At 44.0% G+C, this 11,777-nt stretch overlaps 1 protein-coding gene across 1 annotated transcript in view; it reads left to right on the top strand.

Annotated features, from left to right (window-relative positions):
* Nucleotides 1-4,947: 4,947 nt before the first annotated feature.
* tmem259 (transmembrane protein 259) overlaps nt 4,948-11,777 on the top strand; it is a 13,067-nt gene continuing 6,237 nt past the window's right edge. Inside the window, exons 1-3 of the mRNA XM_005922964.3 lie at nt 4,948-5,281; nt 8,653-8,990; nt 10,867-11,175. Coding sequence (XP_005923026.1) covers nt 8,772-8,990; nt 10,867-11,175 — 528 coding nt within the window. The 5' untranslated portion in view covers nt 4,948-5,281; nt 8,653-8,771. The remainder of the gene's footprint in view (nt 5,282-8,652; nt 8,991-10,866; nt 11,176-11,777) is intronic.

The raw sequence follows: 11,777 nt of genomic DNA on the forward strand, positions 1-11,777 counted from the left end.
TTAGAACTGAAGAAGCTTCTCGGATGAGAGGTGAAACGTCTTCAAGCAACTTAAAGAAGTCCAGACGCTTTTCTTTGCAAGCTCCTTTGACTTCCTCTTTCATCCTCTCTCAGTCTCTCCATCATTTGAGCTTCCTGGAGGTTTTGGTCCCATGGGGCGTTTCCTTAAACTGACCAATTAGTGCTGAGAGACCAGCAAGGCCAGAGCACTGCCATCTGTCGCTGATAACTTGATACTGCATCTTCCTCACCCATCCACACACCATCTGGTTATAGGCCTCCAAACTTTTATAAGATTTAAAGTCTTCCCCTGTGTATAGGTTTGGCAAGAAAACCAGGTAGTTGATGATATCAGGATACGCAATAGACAGAAGACTCTTCGGGTCGTCATTGATCCAAGACAAAGGAGCCAACTCGTATGGATCTGCACCACCACCAATAAACCTTAAACAAATATTGTGCCCTTTCCTGCGGACCAAGTCCTTCTCTGTATGCCTTTGCATCTATAACGCATTTTGAGGAGCTTTTCTGTGGTTTCGGACATTGATCCATTTCAGTGTTTACCTCCGAGTGCCTCCAATATGGCCGTGCATGCGGGTTACCGCCCAGAACGTGACGTAGGTGAAAACCCTCTATACTCAAACAAAAAAGCTGAAACTGATCTCAGAGGTCAGGAGAGCAGTCGCCCCCTGTTGGGTGTTAGAGAGAATACATCGATCTGCATCCGTCTTTATTTACAGTGTGGGGGAAAGAAAAGAGACATGAAACTGCACCATCACTGATCAGAGTATTAATTAGTTATTGATGATTATTAGTTAAAGTGCTGAGCTGAAGCAGCTGGGCTTTTAAACATGTTTCAGCTCTTCTGAGGCAGATTGCTGATGGGGAGTCACGGGTGTTCAACCTCAACCTCCACAACTTCCACAGCTGCCACATACAACCTTTGTATGTGGCAGCTGTTTCCTATCACCACAGTGCAGCGTCATGCAAAACCTGGAATTTTCTTAAAATCCAAAAGCTGTTGGTTTTTAGAAAATTGCATGCAGTTACATTTGTGTCGGTGAATACCGGCATTGCCCCACATCATCATACAAGACATTAAGATCACACAGGTTAGGGTGCAGATGGTGGTTAAGTTGCCCAGGGAGGGGCCTCAGGGTTACAGGAGAATTACAGGTGGTGTCAGTCCTCCACCTACCAACAGCTTCATGAGAATTGAGCAGGCTGGAGACACCGAGGTCCGCGCTCAGGTGAGTCAGGTGACCTCATCTGTCTCACAGAGCTTCAAGGATCAATAGCAGAACCAATCACACATACAAACAAGCTGCCTAATGTCCTGCACCTTCAGCTCATTATGCAGTTTCCATGGCAACAGTGGTGTTGAGATAAGATCTAACACACAAACACACACATCACTCCCTCCTTTAGCAGTCCTGATAGTCGCTCGTCTCCATCTCCTCCTGTCACACCGACCCTCTCCATGTCCTTCACTACATCCATGAACCTCTGAACTCTTCCTCTTCTCCCCCTCCCTGAAGCTCCATCTTCATCCTCCACCCTCCTTCCTCTGCACATGCATGCCTCTCTCAGTCTTTCTGACTCTGAGCCGCCTGTCTGATGGACTCATTTCTGATCCTGTTCATCACATCAGGTCTCACCGCCATCTTTAAACCTTCCCTTTCAGTCTTGCTGCTATCCTTCCATCATGAATCACCCTGACACTAATCTCCACCTGCTCAACCCTGCTTGCACTTCCTCACCTCTCTGTGGATGGCTTAGGCGCCCCTGCTGGATACAGACGTTCATCACAAATTTTGTCTCTGCAGGACCTCAGTTCAAAAACTCCGACTAGAATCAAACCAGGATGAACACACACACACACACACACACACACACACACACACACACACACACACACACACACACACCTCCCTCCCACTCATCTCGTCTCACTCTTCATTTCCTGGAGGCCATCCAGCAGCCAGGGTGTTACCAAGGCAACAGAGACTGGGAAAATGTGTGTGTGTGTTTGTGTGTGTGTCCTGATCATGTTTTCTGCTGACAGATGGCGCCCCCTTCAGTCTGACAGTGGAAACGCAGCTTCTGTCCAGGGAGGAATCAATCAGTGATCAGTGAGTCACTATGAGTTGAGTCTGATAAGAGTGCATGCTGTGATGTCATTCAATTAAACTTCATTTACACACTGTCAGCTCACAGCAGACACCCTCTCTGTAAAGGACAAGGGGTGGAGTCAGAAACCATGAGGCCCACCTGCAGAAAGGTACAGAGAGAGGATGAGAGTCTACAGCAGCATAACTAGATCAGGTTTGCTAATCATGACTGACTGTGATGAATCTGGAGACTGAAGCTTTCAGTTCCTGTGTCTATTTGCCTCCTGGTAATCTCACCTGATTGTGAAGCTTCATCTGAATTCATATAATTCACTTCAATAACATACCTCAATTACTGTATTTTTGACTGTTCACTGTCAATCTGCACACTGCTGATTTGCATTTTAATTTCTTTAGTTTTGTTCTTCTATTTGGTCGGGAATTGCACAGCAATAAGGATTTCACTTCATGTCGTACTGTGTATGATTGTGTATGTGAAAAATAAAATTTAAATTTGAATTTACTTTGATGTGAAACCTCAGAGTTTCTGACCTAGAATAAAGTTAAAAAAGAGTTTTCGTTCTGACAGTTAAACACCAGCCCTGTTTCTGATGTCTGAGGATGATGATGAAAGATGACAAGAGTAATGAGTATCTCAGGTTTGAGGATTTCACATCTTCAGTCTATTTCAGGAAAAATTGATGAATCACTGGCCACATTATTAGTCCCTTATTTATCCAGGTAAAAAATCTCATTGAGATTAAAAATCTCATTTCCAAGAGAGACCAGGCATCAGTACACCTCGCTAGTACCAGGTTGGACTCTTTTTTTTCCTTCAGAGCTGCTTTAACTCAGATTAACTCAGATTGGCTCAGATTCAAGAAGCTGCTGGAAATGTTCCTCACAGATTTTGGTCCATGTTGACATGACATCATCATCACACAGCTGTTACACCTATGATGGGAATTTCCACTTCATCACATCCTGAAAGTGCTCTATTGGACTGAGTTTGGTGACTATGGCAGTGCGGCTAACTCATCATCATGTTTAACAGACTGGTTCGAGATGATGGAGCGTGGCCCTCACACCATCACCAGCAGCAGCAGCCTGGGCACTAATGGATAGATCCATGCTTTCAAACTCTGAGCTATGTTGCTAGTTAAAGGTCCAGCTTCTGTATCTCACAGGGAGAGAAAAGAAAGCTAACTTCACTCAGAGATGGAGAAAGATAAGAAAAAAAAAGACAGAGGAGAGGAGAAAGAGAGGTTAGATTTAAAGAAAAGGACTGCTCATATAAAGCTTACATGCAAGTCCTTGTGTTTAATCACATATTGTTTTTGATGTGTTTTTATAAATTATGTATTTTCATTTAGTGAAACTTCCTGCAAAACAAACTAAGTATACTAATTTTGTGTTATTCAAATATTGTCTGACAATTCTGGGGAGTTTTGTGTAGGATAAACAGGTTACTTTGCAGTACTGTGGTGAATTCACAGTAAAGCACTTTGCTGTGGTGCTGTGGTGGTCAGTGTTCAGCAATAGAAATTAATTTACATTTAGGATGATGATGTTTAGATTCGTTCACTGAATTCAATTGTTATACCAACTTTATACTGTCTGGTATTAAGACGGCATTCAGTATACTGTTAATGTAGAAATCAGCCGAGACAGCTGCAAAACATCTGCTCACATCTGGTTGAATTCAGGTGTGTAAATCCACAAAGAGCAGCCAGTCAGCTGATCACAGCCTGTACATAACTTTACGGATTTGTTGTTAGCGCTACTTTGTTGTACTTTGTCTGAAGGTGTGCTAAATTTCTTATTTATAGTTTTTGTCTGACCTGTCAGGGACTACAGATGAAAGTAGCTTTGGCTAAATATGGTATATTTGCATTGATATATGTTCATTAATACACACTGTCACTTTTAAATCAATAAATGTAAAACAATTCAAACACTAAGAAAATCTGTTGGAGCTGTCAATAGAAATGATTGTGAGTGGAGTATTTTCCCCACACAGATCCTAGGGTTCCCCCACCTGCTCAATCAGCTAAAGTATGAAGTATGAAGATGTTTTATTGTTCTGCTTGATGGAGCGACCTCCATCCTGATGGGCAGAGTTCACCTTGTCAAAGTGGGTGGGAACAACCCAACACCTTCAGTTAATGAACGGTTAAATCTGATTACATTGTAATATGTGTGAACCAGTCGATCAGTTAGCTTCCAGTGACAGCAATGGAGACACCTGTTAAGTAATGATGATGTGTGACATCAGCTTCGTCACGTCTTCATCTCGTCCCAGTGAAACATTCACATATAGAAACGTGTGACAGGAGCTGAAGTTGTGTAATGTTTAAGTGTGAGGTAATTAGTCAGCTCAGCAAATATGAGCAACACAAACTGTATGTGCAGTTTGCCACACATCAGGTCTGAGAGTCCAGCTGCTGTATTTACACATACTCAGGGTCTCTGAGTCTCTGAGAGAAGCTCCCATGTGCTGTTCAGAGGTCTTAATCAGACATTAGATCTGTTATATGAAGAACACGCCGTACACGCAGCTCAGTGCTGGTTACTCTACAGTGATTGGCTGATGCAGAACAGCTGTTCAGTGTGAAGTCTCAGATCCACATAGAACAGCAGGTCAGCTGATCACAGCCTCACATCATTTAACTTACTTCTGTGATTCTTCCCTCACCTTCTCATCCGAGGCTCCTCCATCAGCTCAATCCCAGTTTTTGGACTCTGTAACCAGTGACATATCAGCTGTTCACCGTTAATAAACGTCCGACCAGCACGAGGCGCCTGCCAGGCAGCGCTCAGGGATATAAGAACCTGCAACCGGGGTTCACTACTTCCGGTATTAGGACGTGTATTTCCGGTCTCAGTGACGTGCTGACAGTAGTCAGACTCTTACCCTCTGTTAGCTTGTGTTAGCCGCAGTTTAGCCACAGTTTCCGGGTTCTGAGCTCACCTCGTGCTCCGGTTCCGTGCACCCGGACCCTCCGTCCCTTCACCTGTCGGCTGGGATCGAGACGGCTCCCGGTTCTGTCCGATCCGGCTGCCTCCGGACTCCGCCTTTAGCCGCAGAGCTAACCCTGCTGCTAGCGCTGCTAACGGCTAACTGTGGCGTTCGTGGGTAAGCGAGAGAAACAACGACGAGGCCGCGCACAGGTGAGTCAGCGTCACCTGCCGCTGGTGAGGGTGTCTATGGATTACACACGCGGGGTGGCGGGGCGGGGGACATCTGCTTGAAGCAGCACCACACACCTGAGCCTGCCAATCAGGATCAGCTGATCAGAATATACACACACACACACACACACCACATTTCCGGGCTGACGATCAGCTGATCACATCACCTGTCCTGAGGTGCAGCAAGTGGAGCAGTGAGAAACTTTATTTATTTTCGTTAAACTTTATTCAGACAGGAAGTTAGTGAGGATCAGACTGAGCTCAGAGGTTCCTCCCACTCTCACAGGTAGCTGCATGTTCTTCAATGTCCAGGAGTCCCCTGCAATCCTGAGCTGGTCACCTGGCAAACGATCATGTCGCAGCCTGAGACCCTCAAAGTCTTGTTATGGTGGCCCTATGGTCCCAATCCTGCTGTTTTCATGGCAAAAAGTCACTAAACGCCACTTCCTGTTTTACCTGAGACCTCACAGACTGTAAATAAAGATGTAGAGCTGCATGCTCTCTGATGTCCAGGAGGGGGCGGCTGCTGAGGTTCCCGCACTAAGAACAGCCTCTCACACCTGTCATTGAGAGCGGCCTCAGGTGTGTGGCTCACAGGTGAGATTAATGGAGACATGAGTCAGCTGACCCGATGCTGATGGACCACATGTCTCAGATGTTTTTCCTGAGGTCATCAGTATTTGCATGTACCGGTGGGGGGGGATAAGCTGGTCTGTGGTGTCTCACCTGGAGATTGTCAGGCTGCAGCGGGAGGATGCAGAAGATCCTGATGATCTCAGTATGTGGGTTTTGCAGACCTCCTGACCTGCTGCCACAGCTTATCCATCATCATCATCAGTCTGAGCTCACCTGAGCTCCAGGAGTTTCCTTCATGAAGGAATTTAAAAGTGTTCCCTCAGAAAACATCTAAACCTCTAAAAACAGCCCCCTTTACCCGTGAAATCACGGTAGTAAGAAATACTGGTCGGACTCAATGTGAAGCTCGGATTTTGGATGCTGGGAGGGGAGAAGATGAAATGAAGAAGCGATCCTGACGTGCACACTCAGGTGCAGTTCTGCTACTTCGTGTTTCCTACTGATCTGTCACTGTCATTTCACTGCTTGTGTTTTTAGGATGGGCTTATTCACTATTTACTATTGCTGTTACTAGGGATGAACATTTATAAGAATTTAGCAATTCTGATTCCATTATTGATATTACTTATTGATTTGATTCCTTATTGGCTGTGCTTTGAGAGTCTCCACCATATCAAAGACATTAGTCATGCACATTAACTGCACACTGTGGGTCACATGTTTGTCCATGTTGACTGTCCATGATCCTTTCTTTGTTATGATCAGTGCTGGAGTCATTACTCAAGAAAAGTAATCTATTACTCATATTACACAGAATACTTTCCTTAAAAGCTATGTAATGTGTGACTTAATTACTCTCTGGAGAAGGTCATTCATTACATTACTCGTTACCAGTGATGGGAATAAAGGCGTTACAAGTATTGGCGTTACTTTTTTTTCAGTAACGACTAATCTAAGTAATTACTATTCCTATCGTTACAACACCGTTACTAACAAGAAAATGCGGTGCGGTCGCATTACTATTTTTCAACAAACAGACGGTTGAAGCTGTCTTCATCTTACCGCACCTTATATCAGTTGCACGGAAGTAGCTTTAAGTAATCTGGGTGCTACAGCTTTAAGGAGCTGTGCGCGCTCCCGCAGGCGGCAGTCACTTTCTTCCCGACGATCACTTTTTGGCATAATACCTGGAGCTAAGGGGGCAAAACAATCGCATGAGTGCTGCTGTTTGGCTGTGGAAGAATAAAGTAGTCATGGTAAGCCAATCACACGACCACTTTAAGATGACAAAGCAACAAGGTGATATATATACCAGGTTTTAAATTGTGTTGATAGGCCACGTAAAACCAGAGTGATGATAAACAATATATACACGGTGTTCAATTGTGTTAATACAGTATGTCAAAATGAAAACATAACTGTAAATTCAGACACACGAGGTTGTGCTGAAAAGAATGATACCAAACAAGGCAAAGTAAATAGTTTTTAAAGGTGAAATGTAGGGGAAAACATCAAAAGTAGTCAAAAATGGCCAATTATACCCTGGACTCCAGAGGGTTAAACTTTTTTTTTTTTAAAGTAACACAATAGTTACTTTTCAAGTAATTAATTACTTTTAGAATCTTGTAACTCAGTTACTTTTTTGAAGTAGTAACTAGTAACTATAATTACTTTTTCACAGTAACTTGCCCAACACTGCTCGTTACGTTACTTTCATGTTACTCCTTAAAATGACCTGAAACACAATGTCTCATAATTACGATTACGACTGAGCTGCTGTTTTCCTCTGACACAAGAACTGAAATCAGCTGATCGTAGTGTGAGTACAAGAATCCGTAAGCGGAATCGATAGGTCCTGGAATTCTAAGGAATTGGACAACTGGGAACTGGTCCTTTTACAAGAACCTTTACAATTCTCATCCCTAGCGGTCATTAAATTGAGCCTGTCTGTTTCCTGCCTCACTCCCACTTTAATGTCATCTCCTAGCTTAATGATAACAGTTAGGATGGGGGAAGAGCTAATCCTAACACTAACGTGTCGCAGGCAGGTAAATGTTTAATAAAATAGGAGATTCTCTGAATTCATGAAATTCCTCCTAAAGATGGACTGACAGTCTCTGAGGTGCTTCTCCAGGTTTACTACTGTCCACCTGCTGCTAGTGATGGGAGGAGCTGTGTCAGCTTGAGAAGTTGAGGCTGACGCTGCCGTTATTGATGCAGAGGAAAGTAATCGATAGTTTTTGGTATCAGTTTTCTTTGCTAGCCTTACTCGGTACAGACTCTGCACTGCTGAGAAAAAATAAAGTAATGCCGTGGGGAGGTGGGGGTTAAGTTCTTCAGCTCAGTCTTTCTCTGTACTAAAATCAGCCACTGCTGACAGCGCACTGAACACTAACTGTGATTGGTCAGATGCTGACACCTCTAATGGCTTTTGGTGTCAAGCAGGTTCAGCTCCTAAAGCATAGAGATTAGATCATCAGTGTCTCGGTTTCTGTGATCTGATTTAAAAAAAAAATACCTGCTGGTTATTGATCTCATGTCATCTGATTGGATGAAAGGTTGGATCGGTTATTGGTGATTACTGAGATGACTTTATCTAAACAAGCCATGTTAATCAATACTCGTGTTTAGTGTAAAGTTATTGATCGGAATAAAGGTGACTGATTGTTTGCAGCTCTGAGCTGAGAACCTAAATCCCTTAATGATCTGTTTTCAGAGGTGGTTGAGGCTCTGCCCCCTGACTGTAGTCATCAGTGAGTTCATCTGTGTTCCAGGTGCGGCACTCAGGTCTTGACCTTCGCTCTGAGGACGCAGTAGCAGCCATGTTGACCTAGAGTCGTCATTGGCGGTGGTGAGTTCTGAGCACGAGCAGAAACGACGGGCAATCGCAGCCATGTCGGAGAACCAGGCGAACAACAATAATGTCCCGCTTAACAACAACAACAACAACATGGGACCCAACCGCCTCCGCAATCCCAACCTGAACCAGAACCCCCTCATCAATGTCCGCGACCGCCTCTTCCATGCGCTCTTCTTCAAGATGGCCGTCACCTACGCACGCCTATTCCCTCCGTCCTTCAGGAGGGTCTTTGAGTTCTTCGTTCTGCTCAAGGTGGGGCACAGCTCACCTGTCAGCAGGATGTAATCACATTACTGATCAGTCAGTCTGTTTCTGAATAGTGATCTCAGGAACACGTCACAGTATTGGTAATGGTCAGGTGTTTAAGGTGATCACAGATGTTTCAGGTGACTCCTCTCCACAAATAATTCAGTTAAACTTCATTTACATGCTTTTATTCTGCAACCTAAAGTCTGCAATACAGAAGAAGAAACCTAGACGATCAGATGACCCACATCTGAGCAGCACGTGATATAACAGCACAGTGGAGAGGAAGAACCTGTTAGAAGGAAGTTCTATCTACAATAGAGCCAGGCTCAGCAAGGGAAGTGGATTGGGGGTGGCAGGAAGTGGAGAAGAAACCCTTAGAGTATTATGGGAAGTCTCCCAGCAGCCTGTTCCTTTAGTAGCGTGAAAGAGGTAGGGGACAGGGTCCCGATACAAGCTGGTTCCTCTGTGGAGTCAGCGGTGTCCTTACAGAGCGTTGTCTCAGACATTTGAGCATGCTCAGTGGGCAGGTTTATGTTGCGAATGATGTAGGTGAAGCTGTGAGGAGCCAGCAGAATTGCTTTACACAGAGACCAGAAACGATTGCTAACCCACAGAGGAAGGGTCTTTGGTGACTCTGCAGACAGGTTCCAGATGTTTACTTTCTTTGATCAGAGGACATTTATTGATTTTGATGTGTACATTTTATTGTTTTTATTAGGGGTGCAACGATACTCGTATCGATATTGAACCATTCGATACAGTGCTTTCGGTTCGGTACGCATATGTATCGAACAATACAAAAATTTTATTTATTTTATCAACTTTTCTTCTGACGATGCTGTCTGTGTTGAGCGCTCAGTGGATCTGCATTCGACTACTCCGCCTAGGCTGCACTGTCAGTGCAGATCCAATGAGCGCAGCACAAGCTAGCAAGACAGAAGCTAAGCTCGTTGCAACATGGCAACTGCCTCAACGCTACCTGAAACTGAACCTCCCCCACCCTTATTCAGATCTGGCGTTTGGAACTATCTTAGTTTTCATGTGAAGCATGACCCTGATGGTAAGCGCGTCATGGACAAAAGTAAAACAGTATGTCGGATGTGCCACGCAATGCTCAATTGGTGGGAACTAGTGCGTTAGCGCAGTTAGCTTGTTAACGTGCTAACGCTGTCCGGCCCCACGCACGGGGCGATCCGCGGTAACTCGTTAACGGAGATTTGCCGCGTTATGGCGTTAATGTCATTTTAACGAGATTAACGCTGACAGCACTAGTGGGAACACAACGAATATCACTGCACATTTACACTGACATCATCCTAGTGCAAAGACAAGTGGAAGCAGACAAAAACAACAAGCACGCATGCTACAAACTTTACCCGAGTCATTTAGACAGCCGTTAGCACATGATTCTCCTTATGGGGACCTGGTATGTTTAATATGCTGCTGAGAATATAGCCCAGAAGAAGCGGATAGTATAGCTTTTATTTTGGAAAGAGCCATTTCTCTGTAATAAACTCTCTTTTCCAAAGCTGAGATTTCTCGATCAGATAGATTTATTTATATTTTAATTATTTTGTTGTTTCAGCAACATTAAATTTAAAAACTGCACTTTTGAGTTAAAATATATATTTATAATTTTAATAAATGACAAATTAAAAAGGCATGAACATTTTTTTTTGTATGGGGGAAAAAAAAATCGAACCATGACACCAAAGTATCAAACCGAATCGTGAATTTTGTGTATCGTTGCACCCCTAGTTTTTATTTTATTGGTGACGTATTTTATAAACTCTGGTTGCTGTGAGAGACTCACTGATGCAGAAATGAGATTACGGTGACACAACCAGCGCTCGCTGACATCTCTCTAACCCGTCCTCAGGCACTCTTCGTCCTCTTCATCCTTGCCTACATCCACATTGCCTTCTCTCGCTCACCCATCAACTGTCTAGAGGTGGTAAGGGAGCGCTGGCCCCGTGACGGCATCCTGCGGGTTGAGATCCAGAGAAACTCGAGCCGGGCACCCATCTTCCTTCAGCACTACGACTCGGCGAGCCTCCATGATGAGCTGGATGCCGAGGAGGAAGGAGGGGGGCTGGCGATGGGCGGGCTCAGCCTTGCGATGCTGCCCGACGAAGAAGTGGAAGAGGAGGAGATGACTGTGGAGATGTTTGACAACAGCTCAGTGCAGGTGATCTCTCTCGCGCTTTCTCACTCTCTCTCACATGCACACACATTGAACTTTGATAACGTTCGTCTGTAATAGTTGGATTTTTTAGATGTGTTAGATGTTATTTGTTGTACTCTGTTTATTCTTTTTTGTATTTGAACTTTAAAATCTGTAATGAAAATATATATAAATTTATAAAACGAATAAAATCCCTAAAATTAACCTTAAATACTTGGGGTTTTTTTTGTTTTGTTTTTTTTTCAAATTTTACTTAAATTTAGAAGAAAATTAACAGAAATGATGTCGTTGCCATCACTGGTGTTGGTGATTCTAGTGTTAAACCACAGCATCAGACAGCCAGCTCACCTGCACAGGTGTAAACAAGCTTGGCTTGGAGCAGGTGAGCTGAAAGGAAGTGACAGACCTTAACAGCGTTTCCTCTTTAGCATCAGAATTGTGAATCACGTTCGCATCCTGGTCCTGCAGAGCTGCAGCGAGTTCTAAATCCTCTGCTTATGTCACTTATTGTTTTCCCTGTGAGTCAGAAGTGTTTAGTGTGTGTTAGAGCTGGGCGATATAACGATATGTATCGCGATATAACTTTTACTCGATAGAGAAATTAA

The sequence above is a fragment of the Haplochromis burtoni genome, unplaced genomic scaffold (assembly GCF_018398535.1).
Source record: "Haplochromis burtoni strain Fernald_Lab_line unplaced genomic scaffold, NCSU_Asbu1 Contig_61, whole genome shotgun sequence".
NCBI classification, from domain to species: domain Eukaryota; kingdom Metazoa; phylum Chordata; class Actinopteri; order Cichliformes; family Cichlidae; genus Haplochromis; species Haplochromis burtoni.